This window comes from Lagenorhynchus albirostris, chromosome 9 (assembly GCF_949774975.1).
Source record: "Lagenorhynchus albirostris chromosome 9, mLagAlb1.1, whole genome shotgun sequence".
NCBI classification, from domain to species: Eukaryota; Metazoa; Chordata; class Mammalia; order Artiodactyla; family Delphinidae; genus Lagenorhynchus; species Lagenorhynchus albirostris.
Window position 1 is genome coordinate 51,715,742 of NC_083103.1, and position 27,995 is coordinate 51,743,736.

General features: G+C 38.8%; 3 protein-coding genes across 3 annotated transcripts in view; 1 reads left to right on the plus strand and 2 right to left on the minus strand.

Annotated features, from left to right (window-relative positions):
• C2CD3 (C2 domain containing 3 centriole elongation regulator) overlaps positions 1-5,599 on the minus strand; it is a 128,636-nt gene extending 123,037 nt beyond the window's left edge. Inside the window, exons 1-3 of the mRNA XM_060159983.1 lie at positions 5,400-5,599; positions 2,535-2,804; positions 13-170 (exon numbers count right to left, since the gene is read on the minus strand). Coding sequence (XP_060015966.1) covers positions 13-170; positions 2,535-2,804; positions 5,400-5,454 — 483 coding nt within the window. The 5' untranslated portion in view covers positions 5,455-5,599. The remainder of the gene's footprint in view (positions 1-12; positions 171-2,534; positions 2,805-5,399) is intronic.
• A 362-nt stretch (positions 5,600-5,961) lies between these two features.
• Positions 5,962-27,995, plus strand: part of PPME1 (protein phosphatase methylesterase 1) — a 76,784-nt gene continuing 54,750 nt past the window's right edge. The window contains exon 1 of the mRNA XM_060160001.1: positions 5,962-6,172. Coding sequence (XP_060015984.1) covers positions 6,072-6,172 — 101 coding nt within the window. The 5' untranslated portion in view covers positions 5,962-6,071. The remainder of the gene's footprint in view (positions 6,173-27,995) is intronic.
• Positions 11,204-27,995, minus strand: part of P4HA3 (prolyl 4-hydroxylase subunit alpha 3) — a 119,787-nt gene continuing 102,995 nt past the window's right edge. The window contains exon 14 of the mRNA XM_060159993.1: positions 11,204-11,474. Coding sequence (XP_060015976.1) covers positions 11,316-11,474 — 159 coding nt within the window. The 3' untranslated portion in view covers positions 11,204-11,315. The remainder of the gene's footprint in view (positions 11,475-27,995) is intronic.

Here is a 27,995-nt window from a genome sequence, read left to right on the forward strand (position 1 = left end):
TACTATTTTTACCTGGAGTTCTCCAAGTTTCTTAGATGTTGGTGAAACAATGGTAAAAAATCCATTGATGTGATGGGTTGGAGAAAGCTGGGCTAGTCCACTGATCTGAACTCTACCAACCGGAAGATGTTCAAGTTTGGTGATTACTTCCAGCACCAGCACAGCCATATCTAATCAGAAACAATTACAACACAGGCAGACATTTTTCATTTACCTTTTTTTGGAAGTGGAAAGAGGAATATACATTACAAAATTTTTTTACTTAAAAAAATCATTTTATTTTCAAATAAACTATGCACTTACCATATCATTCAGGGGGTGGGGAAGAGTGAACCCAAGATCAAAAGAACAACAAAGTTTTAGAGAAGAGCAATGACAAATACCTCGAATGGAGAAAAAAATTACATAAAAATATTTAGAATATCAAGTATTTGATAAGGAAAATACCTTTGAGAGAGTATATATATATTTTTTACATATTTGGCAAGGACTCAGACTTTAGTTTTGAAATAAAAAAGCAACAATAAAAAAATTCTCAGTTTCTAAATTCTCACCATTTCTAGTTTTGAACTGGACAAAGGGCTTCTCTTGTATAGATGCATGGGTTGGTTCCTGCCTCTCAGGAGTATTTTACTGCTTATTTCTCAATAATATCTGAAACACTGAAAGGCTGAGAGCACTTAGAACTAAAGGGAATGGAAATAAACTCCTTAACTGTATTCGTCAATTGGTTGCTTAGACTTAACCCCTTCATGGTCCTAATTTACAGCAGGAGAAATAAAATGCATGCATATGCAATCTGAGATTATTTCAGGACAGTGTAACTTCTGAACATTTTCTTACCAAAGTTGAGAAAGTGGTTCATTTTCACCCTTTGTTCAATGCTGTAGTGAAAAGAGTATTGGGTTTACAATTAGAAGATTTGTGATTGTGTTGTGGCTCCAACATTCACAAGCTACTTCTGTGTAAGCCACAGCTGTCTATAAAATAGGCATCATAATACCTATATCATGGCTGTGTGAGGCATGGGAGTATTGCAAGTAAAACACATAGCACAGTATCCTTTTATATGGCAGCTGCTTAATGCTTGTTATATGACTTTAGGCAACTTACTTAACATATCACCGTCCCTGTCTTACCTAATCATGCAAGTTCTCTGAAAATTCTATGAGCTAATAGGTATAAAAGTGCTTTGCAGACTATGAAATAACGTGCATATATAGAATAAGGGAAATGTACCAACATTTGTTGGTTATTTACTAACAGCCAGGCTCACCCATGTCTCATTTCTTTTCTTTTCTTTTTTTTTTTTTTTTTGCGGTACGCGGGCCTCTCACTGTTGTGGCCTCTCCCGTTGCGGAGCACAGGCTCCGGACGCGCAGGCTCAGCGGCCATGGCTCACGGGCCCAGCCGCTCCGTGGCATGTGGGATCTTCCCAGACCGGGGCACGAACCCGTGTCCCCTGCATCGGCAGGCAGACTCTCAACCACTGTGCCACCAGGGAAGCCCTCATTTATTTTCTTAATGAAATATCTATGTGTATCTTTTAAAAGTTCTTATCACTTTCTACCTACTATTGTAACTAAACTTCTTTGTGCATTTAGTTAGAATTAGACACCATTGTGATTAAATTTTTTGATTCATTTTTGTAATCTCCACAGTGTCTAGCACAACGTCTAGCACATGCTAAGTGTTCAATACATATTTTTTGAATAACTGAATTTTTTTTCTTTATATTTTGATGTCTTCAAAATTTTCTTCTTGAAAGAATGCAAACTTAAGGACAAGTTAATCTTTAATTCACCTCTGGCTCTCCGGTATTCTTAGCCCAACAATATTTACATGATAAATGCTTAATTTTTACTGACTTGAACTGAATTGATTTAATAAGTCTACCATCCAAAATGTGTTTATATGAAAACTTGACCTGAATAGAGAAATAACACAGTACATTTAGAATGCTTTCCTTTAACAGAAATGAAGAAATTTTAGCTCCTGGTTCCAGTAGAGGGATCCTCCCTTCTCTGAAAACCTGTACTATTAACTCACTAAATCACTCATTGGCATTTAGCATGTATTATCTTGTATCATATAAATTTTGTATGTATACCATTTTTCCTTGAGCATAATGTAAGTCCCAGAGTACAGACTACAGTTATTCCTTAAAGAAGCATGGTGTGGTGACAAGTGCATGAGTTTTGGTGTCAGAGAGAAGTGGGTTCAAATCCTAGTTTGGCCATTTGTCAACTATGTAACCTTATAGAGGATTCATTTTATTTCTCTGAACCTCAGTTTCATTGTCTATAAAACAGAGAAAATATCTATCTTGCAAGGTTATTAAGGATTAGAAATAATATGTATCAACTGGTAGCACATAGTATACTCTCAATAATGGTGGCTATTATAAAACCTCTTTGACTCCTCAATAATTAACAATGCCATAGATACTAAGTACACGATAATACCTATTGTTAACAACATAATCACATGCTTCTTATTAGGCCTACAGGTGAAACGATAAGACAAAAACATACCTGTTAGATAAGAGGTAAACTGCTTTGGACCACAGCGAATAGCATAACGTGTAGTTGTTCTCACAGCTTTTGGTTCGGTCTGCAATGTATCCCTGGGACAAAAGAGTGTTCCTTCTGATGTTTCTCCCCACCATCTCACTCGAACAAGTACACAAGCAGGAGGCTTTGTAATCTTCCATATGACTTTATTAACAGTAAGTTTCAGAAAGCAGCGTAGCTGGCCTTCAACCAGGGGTGGTAGGCTTGTAGATGGAGAAATGTCACTTAAACCTGTGGAGGAATCCAAGAATACTAAGTCAAAATTTAGTCTAAATACAGAAAACACATAATCTGCTTTTTGAATGAAAACACACAAACATTTTCATCTCTACAGAGAGAAGGCTTATTCTATTTTTTTGCGGTATGTGGGCCTCTCACTGTTGGGGCCTCTCCCGTTGCAGAGCACAGGCTCCGGACATGCAGGCTCAGTAGTTGTGGCGCACAGGCTTAGTTGCTCCATGGCATGTGGGATCTTCCCAGACAGGGGCACGAACCCGCGTCCCCTGCATCAGCAGGCAGACTCTCAACCACTGCGCCACCAGGGAAGCTCTCTATTTATTCTAATACATGAGAAGTAACTAGCAAACCAGACCATAGAATAATCTATCTGGTCACTTAAGCCACCCTAACAACTAGTTAGTATTCAGGATTTGATTCAGGTTATTTTAAGTAAAGAACATACCAACTTAAGACATGCTAATACAAACTCCTCTTTAACTGAAAGATATTAAATGAAAAATACAAATACAATGATAACAGTATACAGGTTTAAAAAAATCTATGAAGTAGTTGAAATTTTTCTTCCAAGTACTGTTGTTCTGATTATTTCAATGTCCACAGTTTTTAAGATATGTTATCTTTACCTAATTCTCTTACTTTAAAACCATCACTAAACATAAAACAGCAACAACTGTCAATCAGTTCTCAAATGAAGTCTACACTTTACAACTCAGCACTTCAAGAAAGACCACCTTAAACTGTGTCTTTTCTTCCTGCCGATATCACACAATGAGGACAGAAACTATCATCTTCAGATTATGCCATTATCTTTTAGCACAGTGCTGGGTTCATAATATTTTTGGCTTTTAGACGGATAATAAAATGTAAATGAGGCAATTCATCATGGCTTTCTATAAAGCTTTCCTTTAATGACCCTGATTGTCTTCTATTCACGGTATCTTCTAACCATGACTTAGAGGAGATTTAAGAAGCCATTCCAATATTACACACACCTTTCTATTCCTCTCACTTTTCCCTGGGGAGTGGTCATGCCTCACAAGAAAAAAATATACTGGAGTCTATCAGATCAGGAATTTATATAACTAATTCTTTGGATTTCTAAAGTGAACAGCCTCTCTGCTTTCTTTAGTGAAGAAAACCCACCATAATCTTTATGGATAACTAGTTTCAATATAAAAATTATACACAGGTGTGTACATGAGTATTACTGTATATGCATGTGGTATAATGAGGACATTCTTACGTTATTTCTATTTTGATTTTCCTCCTATCAACCAAATATGCTTGACTGGTTTGACATAAGCAGCACCAGCACTGAACACTTCCACACTTCTGTTTCATATCCTCCCTTCATTCCTGGAAGGAAAGGCATTGCCTCAAAACTGCCTTAGTTATCTTTAAACAGTTTGGATAAGGTTTATTCCCAGACTGCAACTTTAGTCCTCAATCCAATGGCTTAATGCACTATCACTACTCCTACTACCTCTTTGCCTATACTATAAAATGCAGTCACCCAGTTTTTTTGTTTTGTTTTGAGGCAGCCCTGTAGAGATTCCATTTCATTTCATGATCTGCCCTGGGTTCCCAGGGTGACTGTTCTTGCTGCAGCTCACATTTCCCTGGTCTCTTCATAAGCTTGCTTCTTTTTGAGCAGACTAACCTGATGAGGTCCTCTTGCTACACACTCTTCCATCACCTCAAATCCTTCACAGTAACCCCCCCACACTTCAACCCTACCACACTGTCACTCCCCAGTCTTTCTTCCTCTCTCCTCCCCAACTATCTTTTCCCTACTCCCACCTGTAGCCCTTCATGATTTATGACTCTCACGCTTCAGTCATTCAATTAACATTTACTAAATCCTGCTTCGTGTTAGTTCTTGGGGATTCAGTAATGTGTAAAACGTGATCCTTGCCTATTAGGATTATTGACATACTCTCCAACTTATTTTTCTTCCAGTTCTATGTGAACCTGCAAAGCTATACCTCTCCCCTCCCGTCCCCACACATTTAACTTTTATCAAAAACACCCCTAAGTCATAGGGATTTAAAGTACAGCACAGTAACTATAGTTAATGATAGTGTACTGTATATTTGAAAGTTGCTGAAGAGTAGATCTTAAAAGTTCTTTTCACAAGAATAAAAAAATGTTTGTAACTATGTATGGTGATGGATGCTAATTTTACGTGGTAATCATTTCGAAATATATACAAACATTATGTTGTACACCTGAAACTAACAATGTTATATGTCAATTATACCTCAACTTTTAAAAACTAAAAACAAAACAAAACATTCCTACAATTTTTTTGTTCCCTTCCTCTGTAAGGGTTCCCTTTTAGCCTTCACTTCGTCCCATTTATTCACCCGCTTTGCCCCCTACTACAACCCCTATATCCTTTCCATTCGCGGGAGGGCCAATTGCCCTTTTAACCTTCTGATTCCCTGGTTATTCTCCCTCCGCAATCCCTTTTTTTTTTTTTTCTTTTAACAGGCTGCTGTGGGAGGTCTCCCTAGAATGCTTCGCGGCCTGCTCCCCCAACTCCGCCCAACTACGCTTTCCTCAACCTTTGGTCGCTCATATTACCTCTCTTCTTGCGGCTACCGTCGCCCCCAGGCCCCGGGGCTTTCCGTTGTTTCATGACGACCCCCAGCTCTTCTTCACCAACTCAACTCCGGCCCCAGCACCTAAGCCGTACCCTCCCGCCATCCCCTCCCACGGCGCTGGCGTTCCCCAGCAACCGGCGCCGCTGGGCAGCTTGGGAGGCAGGAAGAAAGCGGCTCTTCCTTTAACAGCCTCTAGGAAGCCATGAGAAAGGAAGGCGCCAAGACTCCTTCCCGCCAATAGACTACAACACCCAAGTTGCTTTGCTACACTACCTCTGCGGGTTTGGACGCTGTCTCCTCCAGCTGCGCAAGCGCAAAGCGATAAGCCCGTTGAGGACTCCATTGCCCAGGGTGCATTGCCCTCAGTAACGCTTCTCTTTCCTGCGAGGGTCGTCTAGTTCTCCGCTTGGAATCTGGGGGATCAGAGACTCCGTTACCCAGCTCCCTTTGTGGAGGCTGGTGCGCACTTCCGGTGGAAGCGCTGGGGCGAGGGGGTGGAGTTTACGGAGCCGGTGGGCGGTGCTGCTGGTAGCTGGGTGCTATCCAAAGGCGACGGGGCGTCGCTAGGGGAGCGAGCTGTGTGACCGGTTGGGCCGCACTTAGCGTGGGACGAAGCTTCGGCTACTGTTCGACTGCCTGCGGCCTCCCCTTCATGTCGGCCCTCGAGAAGAGCATGCACCTCGGCCGCCTGCCCCCTCGCCCTCCTCTACCCGGCAGCGGGAGCAGTCAGAGCGGAGCCAAGATGCGAATGGGGTACGTAACCCGTACCCCTTCTCCCTAGAGGCCAGGCCCCGGCCATTGGAGAATGGTGTCTCTGGGCGTTTAGAACGGCACGTCAATGGAGCCTAAGGATAGGAGAGAATGTTGGCGGCGGCCTGGAGACGTTTAGATGAAATAGAAGGCAGATCTGGGGACTAGGGGAGGCGCCAAGTCAATGGAAATTGGAGGATAAATAGTATTGGAGGGAGAAGGGAATGAGGCAAAGATTGAGGAAGCTGAGAGGATAGTTTAAGACATGTAGGAGGCACCTCCAGAGAAGGGGTGGAGGAGGTTTGAGAAAAGGGAGAAGAGCGGTGACAAAGGTGGAGGGGAAATCTGCCAGGGATGGTTGAGGGAAATGGGAAACGATGGAAAGAAAAGTTGAGGGGAATTAGGAGAAGAACTTGGAAAAGATTTAGGAGGAGAAAATCTTTATCTAATTTCTCAGAGAACTAGATAATAGAAAACAGCTGGGGGAAACAGCGAACACCTGAGGCAGGGTTGGAGCGGAAAAGACAACCAGGGCGCAGAAGGTTCTAGAGAGAGTTCCTAGGGGTGTAAGAGGCAGATTCTGGGAGTGAGGGAGTGACTTAGAGATTAAGTCTCTTAAGGGGTACTGAGAAAGTGTGGAGAACAGGCCTAAGGAAAGATGGAGAACACAGCCAAGAAGACAGTTAGGGGTGATAGGAATGTGCTGAGAAGTGAGGGTAGGGAATAAGGGGAGGAGTGAGGAGGGAGAGGGCTGAGGGGCTTAGAGAGTAACCATGGGCTCCAGAGATTGAGAAATGACTAGGAATAGGGTCTAGTGAATGGCGTGCTGCAGAAGTAAGGCCTGGGAAGCTTAAAGAGGAAGATTTGGGAAATTGATTTTTGCTGGGCAAATAGGTCTGGCAGAAGCTATGTACTGATCTGATAAGATTCAATTAATGAAACACTGAGAGGAGCCACTTAAAATGTTTTGAGGGAAACCATCGTTTACTGGAATGGGAGGAGCTGTGTTGGCTTTGGGAATTTAGGTTGCCGAATGGCTTCGGCCGGGTTGGGGGATACTAAGGTGTAGGAGAGAGAGTGTAATGAGCTGAACCTGGGAGAAGTAGAAGGCAGAGGTAATTGAACAGGCAGTTGGTTTTGAGGGGTATTTGTAGTATCAGATAGGATTCTGGAGACTAGTGACTGAAAAGAGAAAAGGGGTAGGAAAAGTACTTAGGTATGTGGTAGTCAGGAGTGTGTGTTTGGGATTCTAGAGATGGGTTGGTAGACATTCTTGGAATAAGGACTAGAGAAGAAAAACCTTAGGTTCTGAAGATTAATATGTACAAAAACTGATCGAAAAGGAGATTTAGATGGGAGATACAATACTGTGAAAGCATGTCCTAGCAATGAAGAGAAAGGAGAATCCTGTAAATTAAAACAGTGGAGTAGAGGGGTGGTGAGAATGGTTGGCAAAACTGGGGAAGGAAACTAAGAATTGAAGTGGAAACCTGACTATGAGACACAGTAGAAAACTGAGAAAACCTTGACAAGTGAAGATAGGTCGATGGATGCACAATACAATGAGGTGGTAGAAGCCTACCTGTAAGGTAAAATGAAGATCGTTTTGGCTTTGGAAGACAAAGGTAGGACTGTAACATGATTAAGGAGGATCTGGAAGCTGATCCATAGGAGATTATTTGGGAAAATTAACCTGGACTATAAAATTAATGTAACGTTTATTGTTCATATGTATCTTAGTTGCTACCTTTCTTAAACTAAACTTTGATCTTTCAGTATTCCAGCACTCTTCTCTAAAATATATATAAAAATACTAGCTTTTTAATAACCACATATCCTTCAGATAAGTTAGAGCTTAGCTTCTCACTTTATCAAAAGTTTTCTGAAGATGAAGAACTGAAGAAAAATACTAAGAAAAAGTAAAATCAACTGATTAGATTATTAGTAACTTAACCTCTTTAAATAGATGCTTTCGTCCTCCTAATTTAGGTTAACTGCTTATCCTGGAAGATAAAGTTCTTTAGAAAAACGCTTCTTTATAGTACTGTGAAGAAAGAAGCGTATATTGGTGAATTTTATGTGGTCCTCAAGTAGCTTATTTTCCTGTATTTTTATTTCCTATTTCCTTATTGGAACATAGGCATGCCTCATGTAAGCCTAATGTTAATGATAATGTAGACTGTCTCCTCTTCTAGAATCATAAAGCTGGAAGAGAGTCTCTGAGACCTATTGTGTTTTTTCGATTCATAGTTGTTATCATTGGCAATACTTAATGTGAGTTGTGTGTCTTATTCCTTTGCAAATACTCTAGGATTCAGTCTTCCTTTTTCCTCAGTCAGACCTGGTTTATGAAGTCTCACGTCTACCAATTTCAAATCATCCTTCTTTATTTCTAACTTCTTCTCTCTTGCTTTTTTTTTTACTCTTTCCATCTTTTCCACTCCCCAGTCCATCTCTTACTCTCAGGTTGGACCTGTTCCTTATATGACTTACTCTTTCACCTATTTTTCATATTCTCTTGCCTTCAGTTTCAGTAAACCTTATTTAGATATGTTTGCATATTCAGGGTGGTTTTGAGTTTTTGGTTTTTCCTGAGTTTCCATAGTTTTGTTTTTCCAAATGGATTTAGTAATTCCAGAGTATTGCTGGATAAAGCAATAATAACAATTACCTTTTTCTTCTTTTTTTTTTAAGTGAGTACTATGTGCCAGGCATTGTGATAGTAGCTTTATGTATGTTATTTCTCAGGTAAGGCCTGAAATCCTGGTTTTATTGTTCCTTGATAGATGCCAGTAGATGATACCCAAAACAGTGGTTTTGAACTTTTTAATTAAAGATTTTGGAGCTCTGATTTTAGAGCCCTACTTGCAACTGGTATTAGTCTGTTAGGGTTGCCATAACAAAAATACCATATTTTTTTTCTTAAGAGTGCTAGAGGCTGACCAAGATCAAGGCACCAGCAGATTCCGTGTCTGGTGAGGACCACTTCTTAGTTCATAGATGGCAGTCTTCTCGCTGTGTCCGTACATGTGGCAAGGAAGAAGAGAGCTCTGTGGGGTCTCTTTTATAAGGGTACTAATCATATTTATGAAGGCTACACCCTCATGACCTTATCACCTCCCAAAGGCTCCACCTTCAAATACTGTAGAGGTTATTGGAGATTAGGATTTAAAGTGAATTTTGGGGGGCACAGAATTTCAGTCTATAACACCTGGTATGCTTGAGGGTGTTTTTATTTTATTTATGTATATATATTTTAATTTAATTTAATTTATTTTTTTATACAACAGGTTCTTATTAGTCATCAATTTTATAAACATCAGTGTATACATGTCAATCCTAATCGCCCAATTCATCATACCACTATCCCCACCTGCCTCTGGCTTTCCCTCCTTGATTTCCATACGTTTGTTCTCTACATCTGTGTCTCAACTTCTGCCCTGCAAACCAGTTCATCTGTACCATTTTTCTAGGTTCCACATAAATGCGTTAATATACGATATTTGTTTTTCTCTTTCTGACTTACTTCACTCTGTATGACAGTCTCTAGATCCATCCACGTCTCAGCAAATGGCCCAATTTCGTTCCTTTTTATGGCTGAGTAATATTCCATTGTATATATGTACCACATCTTCTTTATCCATTCGTCTGTTGATGGGCATTTAGGTTGCTTCCATGACCTGGCTATGGTAAATAGTGTTGCAGTGAACATTGGGGTGCATGTGTCTTTTTGAATTATGGTTTTCTCTGGGTATATGCCCAGTAGTGGGATTGCTGGATCATATGGTAATTCTATTTTTAGCTTTTTAAGGAACCTCCATACTGTTCTCCATAGTGGCTGTATCAATTTACATTGCCACCAACAGTGCAAGAGGGTTCCCTTTTCTCCACACCCTCTCCAGCATTTGTTGTTTGTAGATTTTCTGATGATGCCCATTCTAACTGGTGTGAGCTGATACCTCGTTGTAGTTTTGATATGCATTTCTCTAATAATTAGTTATGTTGAGCAGCTTTTCATGTGCTTCTTGGCCATCTGTATGTCTTCTTTGGAGAAATGTCTATTTAGGTCTTCTGCCCATTTTTGGATTGGGTTGTTTGTTTCTTTAATATTGAGCTGCATGAGCTGTTTACATATTTTGGAGATTAATCCTTTGTCCATTGACTCGTTTGCAAATATTTCCTCCCATTCTGTGGGTTGTCTTTTTGTCTTGTTTATGGTTTCCTTTGCTGTGCAAAAGCTTTGAAGTTTCATTAGGTCCCACTTGTATATTTTTGTTGAGGGTGTTTTTAAAATCACTACTTTAGTACATTCCATTACCATTTGAGAGACTATAAGTTATTAAAATCATTTGACCATTTTTCAACATGTTTTTGGTTCATGAATAGTACTCTGTTTCTATAATTATCTCTTACATTTTTATAGTGCTTTAACTGACATATATTAGTGCTTTTTTGTATTATTCCATGAGGTAAGTTAGGGCAAGGGTTAATATTTTCTTTTAATGAGGAAACTCAAATGTTCATTGACTTACCTAGGATCACAGAATCATGAAGTGGCAGAAACAAGACTTCAGAAACCCAGACTTTAGATTTGTAGTCCGTTGTTCTTGTTATTCCTTGGTGCAAAGAGACTGGTGTTTGAAGTGATAATGATCTGAGTTTGAAGGTTAGCTTGAGTATTTATTTTAGTTAAGTCATTTAACCTCTCATAGTCTGCTTCTTATCTCTAAAACTGGGATACTTCTGCTTACCTTAGAGGGCTGTGAGAATGAGATAATATGTGAAAAGCAGTTATGCCTCCTGACACATAAGCTCTTAAGGAATGATAACTAGTAAATTATTATATGTTGAGAACAATGAGAAAGGCTAATTCTTTATGAAGTAGAAGCACTCCTTTCAGTATCTTATAATGTCAACTCTTTCCCCTCAAGCTGTGTATTTATTCATATCTGATCAGATAGTTTTTCATTCAACTTCTTAAGTTTATTACGGATATCAGGCCTCTTAGGAAGGCTTTAAGGGGCTGTTCACACAGATGGAGAAATAAAGGGCAAAGTGGAGTGATTTGCTCAAGGTCACATATTAAGTTACTAAAAGAATGAAATCTTCGTGTATCTGTTTACGTTGATTATCAATTTCAAAAAAATTAAGTTATAGGGCTTCCCTGGTGGTGCAGTGGTTGAGAGTCCGTCTGCTGATGCAGGGGACACAGGTTCGTGCCCCGGTCTGAGAAGATCCCACATGCTGTGGAGTGGCTGGGCCCGTGAGCCATGGCCGCTGAGCCTGCGTGTCCGGAACCTGTGCCCTGCAACGGGAGAGGCCACAGCGGTGAGAGACCCGCGTAACACACACACACACACACACACACACACACACACACACAAAATTAAGTTATAATTCACATATCATAGAATTCACCCTTTCAGAGTATACAGTTCAGTGATTTCTAGTATGTTCAAGGTTGTACAATCATCAGCACTAATTCCAGAACATTTTCATCATCCCGTAAGGAAACTACTTACCTGTTAGCAGTTACTCCCCCTTCCCCCAGCCCCTGGCAGCCATTAATCTATTTTCTGTCTCTGTGGATTTGCCTATTCTGGAGATATGTAAATAAAACCATATAGTATGTGGCCTTTTGTGACTGGCTTCTTTCACTTAGCATAATGTTTTCAAGTTTCATCTATGTTTTAGCATATATAAGTACTTCATTCATTTTTTTTTTTTTTTGGCTGAATTCCATTGTATAGGTATACCACAGTTTAATCATTTATCAGTTGCTGGACACTTGGGTTGTTTCCAGTGTTTTTCTGTTATGAATAATGCTGCTGTGAATATTCAGATGCAGAGCTCTATGTGGAAATAATGTTTGCATTTCCTTGGATAATTACCTAAGAAAGGAATTGCTGGGCCATATGGTAAGTTATGTTTAACTTTTTAAGAAACTGCCAAATTGTTTTCTGGAGTGGCTCTTTGAAGCTTTTTATGTATCAGGGATATTTTTTTCCTTATAAGTGTTAAAAATATTTTTCCAAGTTGCCTTTTTACTTTGCTTATGATATTTTTTGCCATGTAAAAAAGTTGTTTTTAAATTTTAATGTACTCAGATCTATCTAGCAAAATCCATTGCTTCTGGATTTTGGATTGCAGAAAGACATTTCCTTCTCCCAGCTTGTAAAACGATTCATATATTTTTTCCCCTAGGACCTGTATGCTTTCTTTTCTTGCATCCATCTTGTTTATCTTGATGTGCAAAGTGAGGAACAGATCTAATTTTATCTTTATCCATATGCTATCCAGTTGTTGTAACACACTTTATTAAAAAGTCCTTTTCCCATTATGTGAATTTCTCGTCTATAAAAATTAGTCCTTTTCCCCACTAGTTAAAATGACATTTTTATCATACACCAAATTTCTACATAGATTTGGGTCTGTTTATGAATTTTCTTTCCTTTCCCTCGGCCTGTTTATTTATGTGCCATCACTATGCTTTAAATTGGAGAGGCATTATTATGTTTTAGTAAATGGTAGAGGTAGCTTCCCGTTCATTCTTTTTCAGGGTTTTCCTGGCTCCTCTTACTTGTTTATTTTTACAGATAAACTTTCTAATCAACTAGACTAGTGCCTAATAGTGTTTTTTTGGGCATTATATTAAATATGTAAATTAACTTAGAATAAACATTTTTATGATGTTGCGTCTTCCCTGAAGAAATATGTTTTTCAATTTGTATAAATCCCTTTTGAAGGAAAACTATTTCAGATCCCAAGTACTAACGTGTTATATTTATTGTTCTACATTATATTATGTAATGTAAACATAATGTTTAACATTAAATATGTACAAAATAAAACTAGGGATAAATTCCTGTGTATAAGAGTAAATTCCATATTACTCTTATATAATTATAAAACTCAATAGGTTTACTATTTAAATACAACTAAACCTACAAAATTCCTCAAATTCAGATTAACAATATTACATTAATGTGAAATAATCTAATTTTCTGTTAATAGCTTGTGATTTAAACGGAAATATTATTTATTGAAATAAGTAATATTTTTTATAAATAAGTTCAGAGTTGATTCAGTTATTCATCTGTATCAATCATGACCCAGGCTTTTTGTATCCTTTCTTTTTCCATCCTTAGAAATGTTGGCTTTTCCTCCTCTTGCTTGTCACCTTAGTTGCAGGATGGCTGCTGCAACTCCACTTGCAGATAAAAAGGAAGGAACAAGGGCAAAGACCTTTTCCTAACTTAGCTTGTCCCTGTTTTTTTTTCCTAGAATGGGAAACTCCGCAGCAGGTTTTTCCCTTAAATCTCTTGGTCCAGAACTGGTTCACATGTACATCCTAAAACCAATCACTGGCAGTAGGGAATGGGATTACTATGACTGGTTTAGACCAATTCTGATTTATTCCTTTGGGCTGGAGGAAAGATAACAAAAGATCTCTACTAGCTACCGAAACAATTTGGAATTCTGTTAGGGAATACAGAGTGGTGGGAAGTGGGAAAGGAGGGTCTGGAGTAGAGAGTAAACAGCATCTGTTTGGAGTCCTGACATTAACAAGTGGGGGAGACTAATCTGACTTCAAATTCCCTACTGTTTTCATTGCTGCACAGGTATAGGAAGTGATTTCTTTCTTTCCTTCTCCCCACCACTTCCTCTTTATGCCAGGTTTGAGCCGCTTGACCTGAGCACTTCTGAGTGAATGTCCGTTTTTCCATTTTGCTAGACTTACTGCCAGCAAATCTCCTTCTCCAAAATTGGGTAATTGGAATTTTTTTTAACCTAATGAGCCTTTCTTGTCATGTTACTTGATGTCAGATTTGAGGAAATGCCTCTGGTTAGTTAGGAAAAACTTTTTCCTTCATGATGTGAAATAGTTTCTTGTAGAGAAGAAAGTTTTAAGTAATAGCACTATTAAGAGGATGGTCCACTTATATACCACACTTAGTACTTCAAATACAGTATTGACAACCAGTCCCAAGCACATACTACCAATATAGTTGACGCTTGAACAACAGGGAGTTAGGGGTGCCCACTCTCCCCACAGTGGAAAATCCAGGTATAACTTACAGTTGACCCTCCATATACCATGGTTCAATGTCTGTGGATTCAACCAACCTCCAATTGTGCTGTATTTACCATTACAATTGTGTGGTATTTACTATTGAAAAAAATCCTTGTATAAATGGACCCATGCAGTTCATACTGTGTTGTTGAAGGGTCAAGTGTACTACACTACTACAATTGACGATTGGTTGAATTCATGTGTTTGAAATCTTGAACACAGAGGGCCCACGGATATGGAGGGCCAACTGTAAGTTATACACAGATTTTCAGTTGTTCAGAGGGTCTCACACACACTCTACTCCTCCTCCCATGTTGTTCAAGGGTCAACTCTATATTTTGAAGATTGAATAAGAGATTAAGTTGCAAATTCTGGTCATTCCAAACCATAGCAGAAGGCTGAAGTTGTTTACCATCAGTCCTTTTCCACCATGCCTCTGTGTGTCCTTTGCCGTGGACTTTTTCCAGGTGTAAGTGGGAATCCTATCTGCCACTAATAAGCCATGTGGCTTGGTCAAGTTTTCCTCTTCCTGGGCCTCAGAAAGAACTCTGAGGTGTAGTAGAAAGAACTCTTTGGCACCAGACATGCTTGAGTTTAAATCCAAGCTCCATTGCTATGGGAAGTGGCTCTGGGCAATGTATCTTATGTTTCTGAGCCTGTATTTCTCATTTTTAAAGAGAATATTTTTCTTGCAGAATTCAAAATCCTACTTGATACATAATAGACAGCTAATTATTCCCTTCCATAAAGTAAGATTTGGGTTAGATGATCTCTAATAGTATGATCCAGTATGTAGTTTTAGAATCTAAGTCTGCTGCTTTAATAAGATGCCCTTATCAACAGTAATGAACATACCAAACTATCATGACCTCAGATAGCCGTTTGGTTGCCTTCTTTCCATTCTTTCCATCCTCTTCAGTGTTGCTAATGAGGACTTTTTTTTTTTTAATCAGTGGTGCCTTGATTTAAATAGCTGGCTGCAATTAAACTTCAGTATTTTGTCTCCACTACAAGACTCCTAAACTGGAGAATTTGTGACATCAGTGACTAGGACTGCTACTGTGCAGCTCATGACTCATTAATAACTCTCCTATCAGACTTAAGCAGCTTAGTAGATGTTGAAGTATATTATGTCTTTGGATTTGAGACATTCACTTAAAAACATACAACTTATATTTCCTATTCTTCGTTCTCTAAGTAGGCAGGGAAAATTTTTCTTCCCTCCTTTCATCCTTCCCCTCCCTTATTTCCTTAGCAGTTGATATATAGCAGTCATATAATTTTGTTGGTTTTGGTTATTATCGCCTAGTAGGCATCATCACATAGTAGTCAATGAGTACATCCTCTATGCCCCCATAACCTTCTGTAGATATAACACTTATCCCTCTAACTATAATTATTAGTTGACTGTCTACTTCTCAAGACTGTGAGCTTCTTAAGGGTAGGAATAGTGTCTTAGTTTCCCTGGTGTCTAACATGCTGACTACTTAAATGCTAACTGAACGAGCAACCGAAATCCTAGACCTATTTAGCCTCATTCTATAAGGAAAATCTTACTTCCTTACCAGTTCCATTAAGATGGCGTAACTAAAGCTATACTCCCTTTCTTCTGAAAGCTGTTTTTCACTTCATAAAATAATACAATTCATACTTTATTTCAACATCAACACTTAGGTAGAATGTGTTGTGAGTGTTTACAAATACATTGTCCAATTTGAGATTTAAAATATTCATATGGTTGAAACTCACACGTGGATTTAGTCTCTTGTATGTGAAGATTCATGCCTGTTGCTTAGTTTTACTTTATTAAAATTTGACAATCCATATCTTCCTCTCTCGTTCCCCAAACCTGAAAGCAAGTCCATTACTATAAGAGAGCAAATGTCAATTAGTAATTATTTTCGGCCCAGCTGCATTTTATAGGATTGGGTTTTTCTGCCCTTACTCAATTTCTCTCTAAGAGAGAAGCCTATTTTCCAATGAGGCTGTATCTACACACTGGTGACTCCAGCAAGTGTAGGGATGAGAGCAAGAAGTCTACTGTTAAAAGTAGCATTAAAAGTTCTCCATAGTCATGTCCCAGGCAATGTCAATTTTCTAAATGTTTCTTGTACTTACCAACTGCCAGGTTTATTTTACTTTCGAGGCCTCCCATATCACTTTTTCAAGTCATTCCCATCCTCAAATCCTTGAAGCTCTTTCAGACTATTCTAGATCATTCATTTGCTCTGTCCCTCCTCTGAGCATCTATAGCACTTTCTGTCATTTCTTCTTATTTGCTAATTGTTGTGCGTTACTACTTGGTATTGTGTTTTTTAATTGCTATGTCAAATTTATTATGGTAATTTTATGGTAATTTAAATGGGTAATTACCATAAACATTATCATAATTTATATTTCATGTTTTTATTTTGTTTTTGTGTTTTTGTTTTTTTTAGTTTCCTCTATAAAATTGGAGGTCCCAGAGTACAGGAGCCTTTGTTTTTATTTCTTTGTGTATTCTACAGTAGCACAGTTTAAAAAAATGTTCTCATAAGGTTTGATTTAATAGACATGTGGCACACAACATTCATATAAAATGAGATCCTGAAGCTTTTCCTGATTATCCAGCCTGAACTGATCTTTCCATTTTCTCTCCTTTTGTAGCACCTATCATTTATACCAGGGCTTGGCAAACTTTTTCTGTAAGTATTTTATGCTTTGCAGGCCATAGTTTTTGTGGCAACTACTCAGTTCTGCCCTTGTAAGGTGAAAGCAACCATAGACAATACGTAAATGAATGTAATTGTATTCCAACTACATTTTTTTTGGTGTCACTGAAATTTGAATTTTATGTAATTTTCTCATGTCTTCAAATACTCCTCTCTTTGTATTTCCCCTCCACAACCTTTAAAAATATAAAGACCATTTGCAGCTCATGAGCCACACAAAAACAGGGGGTGTGGGTGGCTGGATTTGCACACAGGCCAACCGCATAGTTGCCATAGTTTGCCAACCCCATGTCAGTATGATTAGCTCTGTACTTCTGTTGTCTTTTAGTAGAAAGAATAGGTTTTAAATCAGCAAACTAGAATTCTCTTCCGGGCTTTATTACATACTGCTTATAAGCTTGACTATTATTAAAATGTGGGTAATACTAACTTCACAGTTTTGTTTTTGAGGAGAAAGATATACATATGTGGAATTATTATTTAAATAGTAAAGCTATGTAGTGGAAACTTATTTACTGTATTTCATAAATTCTAAGATACATTTCTTTTCATATTTGAAACGATAGTTTCTTAATAATTGCTCTTGGTCAGGTAAGCTGTAACGTGGTTCTCATTGGCTGTACATGAGTGAACACCAAGACCAGTATCAAAACTTACTAAATAGGTGTTGGCAGCTTGGAAGAAAATCCTGGAGACAAAAGTGGAGCACTCTTTTAATCACTAAGAGCTGAATGGCTGTGAGGTGGGGCGGGTGTTCAATCAGATGAGTTAAGCAATATTCCTAAAGTGAGAGTCAAAAGTAAGATAGGTCTTTCTACATAATAGTAAAGTCAGCATGTGAGCTGGTGTTTAGTTTAGTTTTGTTTTTTAGTTATTGAAGTACAGTTGATTTACAATGTGTTAATTTCTGCTGTACAGCAAAGTGATTCAGTTATACATAATACATATATATATTCTTTTTTAAAAATTTATTTACTTTTGACTGCATTGGGTCTTCATTGCTGCGCGCGGGCTTTCTCTAGTTGCGGTGAGCGGGGGCTACTCTTCGTTGCAGTGCGCGGGCTTCTCATTGCGGTGGCTTCTCTTATTGCGGAGCACGGGCTCTAGAGCGCAGGCTCAGTAGTTGTGGCGCACAGGCTTAGTTTCTCCGCAGCATGTGGGATCTTCCCAGACCAGGACTCGAACCTGTGTCCCCTGCATTGGCAGGTGGATTCTTAACCACTGTGCCACCAGGGAAGTCCCCAGAAGTGAAATTTTAAAACTGTGATTATTAACAGTATATTTCTATCCTTCTATGATTCCATATTTATATCCCTCTATCTTTATCCTACTAAGAAAATATAGCCCAGGTTGTTGTGAGGATTAAATTTAGATAATGCTTATAAAGTGCCCAGCATAAATACATGTGTGTCTGGTTTGTTTCATTTAATTCTTCTCATCCTTTTAATTAAACCAGCTTTTCCTTAAGCATAAGAACCATGGTTCAGGCTATATTAATATCACTTTATTTTATTATTTTTTTAAATAAATAAATTTATTTATTTATTTTTGGCCGCATTGGGCCTTCATTGCTGCACGCAGCCTTTCTTTAGTTGTGGCGAGCGGTGGCTACTCTTCATTGTGGTGCGCCGGCTTCTCATGGCCGTGGCTTCTCGTTGCAGAGCACAGGCTTTAGGCACGCAGCCTTCAGTAGTTGTGGCTCACGGGCTCTAGAGCACAGGCTCAGTAGTCATGGCACATGGGTTTAGTTGCTCCGCAACATGTGGGATCTTCCTGGACCAGGGCTCAAACCCATGTCCCCTGCATTGGCAGGCGGATTCTTAACCACTGTGCCACTAGGGAAGCCCAATATCACTTTCAATTCAGTTTTCTGTGTTAATCACCTGAACTACATCATTATTATTAGCTGAATTTCATCACAAATAGCATTTTAGTGTATTATGGCTAAATAGACTTGGGAATGGAGCTTCCCAGAGAATCTACCAATATTTCATTATACTGTTAATCAGGGGAAATGTACTTCAGTTTTTCCAACAACCTACTTTACAAACCTTTGGAATATAAACCCCTTTTTTTTTTTTTTTTTTGCGGTATGCGGGCCTCTCACTGTTGTGGCCTCTCCCGTTGCGGAGCACAGGCTCTGGACGCGCAGGCTCAGCGGCCATGGCTCACGGGCCCAGCTGCTCCGCGGCATGAGGGATCTTCCGGGACCGGGGCACGAACCTGTGTCCCCTGCATCGGCAGGCAGACTCTCAACCACTGCGCCACCAGGGAAGCCCTAAACCCATTTTTAAGTTGGAGAATATGCTGACTTTTTTTTTTCACTGAATATTGGGAAATTGTATTCTTTACTGGTAATTAGAGGATTTGTACTTTTGCCTCTTCCCTATCCAGGTCATTGTTTAATAAAAATAGCACTTCAAATTTTTATAGTATTTGGTTTAATAAAATCTTCATACCAGACATAATCTTTGTGAATCTTCTCTGACCTGGTTCCCTGCCCATAAGTGTCCTGAGCAAGATTGAATGTCCCATCTGTGAGCTCTCATGGTACGCTAGGCTTATTTCTGTCATAGCTATAGTATACAGTGACTGTTTACTTCCTATTTCCCTCCAGACATGAGCTCTTTGGGGGAATTTCGGGCCTGCTGATTTCCCTAGTGTCTAGCAAGTATATCAGGGCCTACAATACAGGGCATAGTCAAATGTCTGTTTAATTGGAATTAAGTTACCTGTTTATATATAAGCAAGTTGTGACTGGAAAGAATCTCTCAAATAATTGCCCTAAAGATATTTGCTTTTTGTCTTTTTTCCTGGATCATTATGGCATTCAGGTGAGTCTGGGGAAGGTGTTATGTGGCCATTGGTTCTGAAATATACTTCATTAGGATTTTCTGTATGGATTTTATTGGCTTTTAAACTCTGACCTCAAACCTGCTTGCTTTCTTCCTATTGTGATATGTCTAAGCAGTATAGTAACTTACACGCGTTCTGATGACTGAATATCGCCACACACATTAAGAGAGTGAACAGCTCCATTTGGTCCTTGCAAAATATCAAAAAGCCTTGTATTCTATGTGCTTTTTTGCTTTCATTCCTGATGTCTCACTGGTTGTATTTTTGTTTGAGGCCAGATCATTTTAGTAGAATGGTCATTATATCCTTTTTTCTATTTACTTTTAGAGTTTTGGAAAAAGAAGTTACTAATTATGCTGTTCTGATGTTAGGTGAATGGTAGAAATAAATTTTAGAAAATTTTCTAACTTGAGTAAAGCAGAATTCTTTATTATCAGAGGTATAAGATTACAGTTGTTCTTGTGCTGCAGCAGTCTGTCCACATCCATTTAAAACAAAGCATGGGGATATAGTAATAAAACAATCATGTGCCTCTTATGGAGCTGATATTCTCATGGGGAGAGGCCAACAATAAAGTAAAAGCATAGAGAATATGGTGTCCACTACAGATTTTAAAAATTTGGTAACCACACACCTAGATATTTAAACATGCTCCTTTGTCATGGATGTTATTTTGAGGGAAAAGTTTGAGAGATACTAAGCTTAAACCTAACTCCAAAATAATGATGGCTTAACACTCACCATCCTCCCAATCTTTGCCAATGCTCACTTCTGTTCACCCTTATTCTCTTGTATTATCTTGAATAAAATAAAATTCCAAGAAAAATAAAAATAAAAAAATAAAACAAAGTATGTTTTTGTGTGATCTGACTCAGCAGGTTCGAAGTTCCCATAAACTAAGTATCTTATCTGAAAATGGTTGTAAGTGAGGTTAGGTTTCATTCATTTGCTTGAAACTACATTGTATGTTGGGCCAATGTCTAATGCAGGACTGTGTGAAATGCCACTGTTTCCATTTTTGGATTCCATGATGCCCAATTAACATTAACACTCTCATCAATGGCCAACAGAGAAAAGTATTAGGGATAGGATGTAGGATTTTCAAGCACATGGTAAATCAGTATATAGTAAGCTGGAACTCTTTTAAAAGGTCTCCTCTGTTCTTTCTTTGTGAATGACATCAGAAAAACTTGAGAATTGTCTTTGATTCTTCCTTTCCACTCCGCCCTTCTGTTTTCTCCCATCATTTTCATTATAGTTGTAAACCTTGACTTTCTTCTTAGTCTCCATGGTACTTCGGCTTGCTGTAAGGGTCCTCAACCAATCATTTTCCCTACAGCAGGAACTAATCCTCTTTCACCTCTTCCTGGGGATTTCTGGGTGCTCATTCTTAGCTTTGATGATTTAAAGAATGGAGAGAGAACCTAGTATTATTTTGAGGGTAGTATTGAAAACTGATAAGGAAGTGATCCTAAGAATAAGACTAGCTGATCTGCTTTCTATGCTGTTGGATGAGTTATTGATATTTAACCTCCCTTGGCTTTACTTTTCTCATTTGCAAAAGAGGAATAATAGTAGCTACCCTAGAGAGTTGTTGTTGAAATTAATTCATTAATTCATCTCCATTTTCTCCCCAAACCCCATGAAATTAAAGTAATTTGGAAAAAGGAATATGATCAAAGGACAAAGAAGAGGAGGGAAGATAAGATACCAAGATTTAGGAAGGTAGCAAGTTGAAGAATGTTAACTCACTAACAGAGAAGAGCAAACTGAAAACTACCCACAGAAGGAGAAAGTGCAGACTAATCCATATCACAACCCCATAAATGCTCAGGAATTATAGGTGCTAGGTACCTCTGAAAGGACTCTAAAAACAGGAGGATTGATTGACTCTATTAGACTCCCAGATCTTTTCCTTTCCCTCAATTTATTGAAAATAAATTTCTCAATAATGGGAGACAGGTTAACTTTTGGAGGAATTGAACCGGATGGCTCTGGACTCAGTAGGCTTATGCAGGCAAAGATAAAGCAACTGGATGAAACAGGTATTAAGTGAAGGTACATGTTGTGTCTTCTAAATATGTTCATGGCTTTCTCCTTTACCTCCCTCAGGTATTTGCTTAAAGATGCCTTTCCTGATCACTGATTTAAAATTACATTCCTTCCCAACCTGGTATTCATTGTCCCCCTTCCTGGCTTTACGTGGCGCTTATTGCTACCTTGAAAATTTTTGATATGTCTCCTTCTACTGAGTGTTAACACAAGAGTAGCGGGTTTTGTCTTTTGTTCACTTCAGTATTCCCAGTGCCTAAAATAGTATCTCATAGGTGCTCAGTGAATATCTGTTGAGTGAATGAACAAATGAGACTATTCAGTTTCTTTTCCCAAAGGCTCACAGCTAGTCTTATGTCCCCAGGCAGAAGATTGGAGGATTCCTCTCTGGAGCAATGACTGGCCTAAGAGAAAAGACACACAGATATTGATATTTGGTGGAAGAGTCCCCCATTTAAAAGGCTGGATCTCTACTTGATAACTGTACAGTGATATTCAATAGTCAACAAACCCTGCTTTTTCATAGAATCACCAGCCATCCAGGGAAATCCTCTAACACAAAAGACAGGCAAAGACAAAATGGGAAAAGGAAACAATAATGCATAGAACAAAAGAAAATACTAAAAAACGTAATATCTCTCGTCAGAGACAAGAGACAGTATGGCATCTATGAAACAAGAACAGGATGCTCTTTTACAAAAAAAGGAACCTTGTTTCAGAGAACAAAATGTAAATGTTGGGAATGAAAACATGTATAGTAGATATAAATTAAATATAAGAGAAAGTTTAAGGAATCTCCTAGGAAGAAGCTTGTTCTACATTAAGATTAAAGTTTAGAAATATGAGGGATAAAAAGGTTCTTAAAAAGAAATCTCAACAGCCATACTCCAATATAAAATAAAAATTTTTTTAAAGTGGTAAGAGATGACCAAAAAAACCCCTATAAATTAAAAAAAAAAATCTCCACAGCAGTACCTCAATTAGAAGTTGACAGAAGAATGCCCTAAAGTTTGAGAAAGAACATCTAACCTAAAATGGTTTTGGCTAATATTTGCCTACTATGTCTTTGTCCATTTTTTAAATTTTGGAACTTTTTGTCTCTTTTTAAGTAGTATATAGCTAGAATTAAAAAAAAAAATCTCATCTGAGGGTATTTCAGACCTAGAGTATTTAGTCTACCCTTGATATATTTGGATTTATTTGTACAATCTTATTTTGGGTTTTTTTGTTCGTTTTTTTTTTTTTTTGCGGTACGCGGGCCTCTCACTGTTGTGGCCTCTCCCGTTGTGGAGCACAGGCTCCGGACACACAGGCTCAGCGGCCATGGCTCACAGGCCCAGCCTCTCCGCGGCATGTGGCATCTTCCCAGACCGGGGCACGAACCCGTGTCCCCTGCATCGGCAGGCAGACTGTCACCCACTGCACCACCAGGGAAGCCCCTTATTTTGTATTTTGTTTCATCTGACCTGTGTTCCTTTTTCTCATTCCATTTTTTTTCTCTATTAGTGTACTAATGATATAATCTATTCTTTGAATGTTCCCCATCATTTTTTGGTAACAACTTTATTGAGATAGAATTCACATACCATACAACTGAGTCGTTTAGAGTGTACAGTGTTTTTTTTAAGCATATTCCCAGAGTTCTGCAACCATTACCACAATTTAGAACATGTTCAGCACCCCAAAAAGAAACTTTATAGCCATGAGCAGTTAGCCTTCACTTTCCCCCAAACCAACCAATCTGCTTTTTGTCTCTATAGATACACCTAATCTGGACATTTACAATAAATGGAATTAAACAATATATGTGCTCTTTTGTGACTGACCTTTTTTGCTTACCATAATATTTTCAAGGTTCATCTATATTGTGGCATGTTTAATATTTCATTACTTTTATTGCCGAATAATATTCCATTGTATGGATATATACCAAATCTTATTTATCCATTCAACAATTGATGGACATTTGAGTTGCTCCTACTTTTTAACTATTATGAACAATGCCGATATGAACATTCTTATACAAGTTTTTATGTAGAAATATGTTTTCATGTCTTTTGGGTATACCTAGGAGTAGAATTGCTAGATCATATGGCATCTCTCTGTTTAACCTTTTGAGGAACTATCAAACTGTTTTCCAAAGCTTCTGTACCATTTTATATTATCATCAGCAACGTATGTGGGTTCTAATTCTCTACATTCTTGCCAACACTTGTCATTGCCAGTCTTTTTGTTTATAGCCATCTTAGTGGTGTGAAGTGGTTCTTTGTATGGTTTTGATTTGCATTTCCCTAATAACTAATGATGCTGAATATCTTTTCATGTCCTTATTGACCATTTGTATACCTTGTCTGGAGGAATGTCTATTCAAATCCTTTGCTCATTAAAAAAATGGGTTGTCTTTGTATTGAGTTATGAGTTCTTTATATATTCTAGATACAAGTTCCTTATCAGATCTATGATTTGTGGGTATTTTCTCCCATTCTGTGGGTTATCTTTCATGTTTTTAATGGTGTCCTTTGTTTTTGTTTTTATTTCGGCTGTGCCGCAAGGCTTGTGGGATCCCAGTTCCCCGACCATGGATTGAACCCCGGCCTGGGCAGTGAAAGCTCCAAGTCCTAACTACTGGACTGCCAGGGAATTCCCTTTAATGGTGCCCTTTGAACCAAACATTTTTAAGTTTGATAAAGTTCAATTTATTTTTTTTCTTATGCTTTTAGTATCATATCTAAGAAGCCTTTGCCTAACCTAGGGTCATGAAGATTTATGCCTATGTTTTCTTCTTAAGAGTTTTATAGTTTTAGCTCTTACATAGAGGTCTATGATCCATTTTAAGTTTTGTTTTGTTTTGTTTTGTTGCAGTACGCGGGCCTCTCACTGTTGTGGCCTCTCCAGTTGCGGAGCACAGGCTCCGGACACACAGGCTCAGTGGCCATGGCTCACGGGCTCAGCCACTCCGTGGCATGTGGGATCTTCCTGGACTGGGGCATGAACCCGTGTCCCCTGCATCGGCAGGCGGACGCTCAACCACTGCGCCACCAGGGAAACCCTTAAGTTAATTTTTATATACGATGTGAGGAATGGGTTCAGCTTTGTTCTTTTGCATGTGGATATCCATTGTCCCAACACCATTTAATGAAAGGACTCCTCTTTCCTCCTTGCATTATCTTGGCACGCTGGTCAAAAATCAATTGACCATAAATGTATGGGTTTATTTTTTAACTCTCAATTCTATACCATTGATTTATATATTTGCCTATATACCAGGATCACACTGTATTTATTACTATAGCTTTGTAGCAAGTTTTGAAATCAGGAAGTATGAGTCTTACAACCATGTCTTTCGTTAAAATTTGTTTTGACTCTTCTGTGTCCCTTGAATTTCCATGTTAATTTTAGGATTAGCTTGTCAATTTCTGCAAGGAAGTTAGATACAATTTTGTTAGTTATTACTTTGAATCTGTGAATCAGTTTGGGGAATATTGCCATTTTAGTAATAATAACTCTTCTAATCCATGAATATGGGATGCCTTTCTATTTATGTATATCTTTTTAAATTTCAGCAATGTTATATCAGTGCTATTATAAATGGAATTGTTTTCTTAATTTCATTTTTGGATTGTTTATTTCAAGTGTATAGAAATACCATGGATTTTTGTATATTGATCTTGTATTCTGCAACTTTACTGAAATTATGTACTAGTTCTTACAGTTTTTTAATGGATAACGTAAGATTTTTGCCTTAGACATTTTAACATGCATACTTAATATATAAAAGTGCAAGTTAGGGACTTCCCTGGTGGCGCAGTGGTTAAGAATCTGCTTGTCACGTGAAAAGTTGCTCAACATCACTAATTATTGGAGAAATGCAAATCAAAACTACAATGAGGTATCACCTCACACCAGTCAGAATGGCCATCATCAAAAAATCTACGAACAATAATAAATGCTGGAGAGGGTGTGGAGAAAAGGGAACCCTGTTGCAGTGTTGGTGGGAACATAAATTGATACAGCCACTATGGAGAACAGTATGGAGGTTCCTTAAAAAACTAAAAATAGAATTACCATATGATCCAGCAATCCCACTACTGGGCATATACCCTGAGAAAACCATAATTCAAAAGGACACTTGTACCCCAGTGTTCATTGCAGCACTATTTACAATAGCCAGGACATGAAAACAGCCTAAATGTCCAACGATAGATGGATGGATAAAGAAGATGTGGTACATGTATAAAATGGAATATTAGCCATAAAAAGGAACGAAATTGGGTCATTTGTAGAGATGTGGATGGACCTAGAGTCTGTCATACAGAATGAAGTAAGCCAGAAAGAGAAAAACAAATATCGTATATTAATGCATATATATAGAATCTAGAAAAATCGTACAGATGAACCCATTTGTAGGGCAGGAATAGAGATGTAGATGTAGAGAACGGACATGTGGACACAGGGAAGGGGAGGGTGGCACGAATGGGGACATTAGGTTTGACATAAATACACTACCATGTGTAAAATAGATAGTGGGAACCTGCTGTATAGCACAGGAGGTCAGCTCGGTGCTCTGTGATGACCGGGATGCGGGGGTTGGAGGGAGGTCCAAGAGGGAGGGGATATAGGTAAAGATATAGATTCACTTCATTGTACAACAGAAACTAACACAACATTGTAAAGCAATTTTACTCCAATTAAAAAAAAAAAGAAGAATCCACCTGCCAATGCAGGGGACACAGGTTCAATCACTGGTCCAGGAAGATCCCACATGCCGTGGAGCAGCTAAGCCCATGTGCCACAACTACTGAGCCTGTGCTCTACAGCCTGCAAGACACAACTACTGTGCACGTGTGCCACAACTACTGAAGCCCGTGCGCCTAGAGCCCATGCTGCGCAATAAGGGAAGCCACTGCAATGAGAGGCCAGCTCACCGCAATGAAGAGTAACCCCCGCTCGCCGCAACTAGAGAAAGCCTGCGCGCAGCAATGAAGACCCAATGCAGCCAAAAATAAATAAATAAAAATTTAAAAAAAGTGCAAGTTGAATCAATATTTCTGCCATTCTTCTGAAATAATACAAAGACTTTAGAAATTTGTGGCAGACAAAACAATGATATCCCAAAGATGCTCTAGTCCTATCACCGGAACCTGTGACTGGATTATTTTACGTGGCAGAGGAGAATTAAGGTTGCAGATGGAATTAAGGTTGCTAATCAGCTGACTTTAAAATAGATTATCCTGGATTATTTGAGTGGGTCCCATGTAATCACGAGTGTCCTTTAAAGAAGAGGGAGGCAGAAGAGTAGGCCAAAATCTGAGAGAAATTTGAAGATGCCACATTGCTTGCTGGCTTTGAAAATGGAGGAAGAACCTGTGAGCCAGGTAATACAGGCAGCTTCTAGAAGCTGGAAATGGTATTTAAATATCTCAGTTTAGGCCCTAGAGGAACTCTTTGCTACTAGGTTGATTATTGCTATAGGCCTTTACAGTGACAGAGGTAGCATATTTTTTTTTTAACACAAAGGGAATCATGAGTTCATGTTGATATTTCCAATTCAAAATTAAGATTACAGGGTTTTTGGGAATTCCCTGGTGGTCCAGTGGTTAGAACTCTGTGCTTTCACTGCTGAGGGTGTGGGTTCAATCCCTGGTCAGGGAGCTAAGATCCTGCAAAGCGCACGGCATGGCCAAAAAAAAAAAAAAAAAAAAAATTACGGGGTTTTAAAATTCTTTGACTTTATATCATCTCTTTTCTCTTACAGTGGGAATTTTGGTTCCTCATGATATTAACCTAACTACCTACTTGCTTTATATATGTATATAAATATGCATTTATGTGATGTTCAAAATAACCAATTATAACACCAATAAAAGCTACTAACAGGGGGCTTCCCTGGTGGCGCAGTGGTTGAGAATCTGCCTGCCAATGCAGGGGACACGGGTTCAAGCCCTGGCCTGGGAAGATCCCACATGCCGCGGAGCAACTAGTCCTGTGAGCCACAACTACTGAGCCTGCACGCCTGGAGCCTGTGCTCTGCAACAGGAGAGGCCGCGATAGTGAGAGGCCCGCGCGGCGCGACGATGAAGAGTGGCCCCTGCTTGCCGCAACTAAGGAAAGCCCTCGCACAGAAACGAAGACC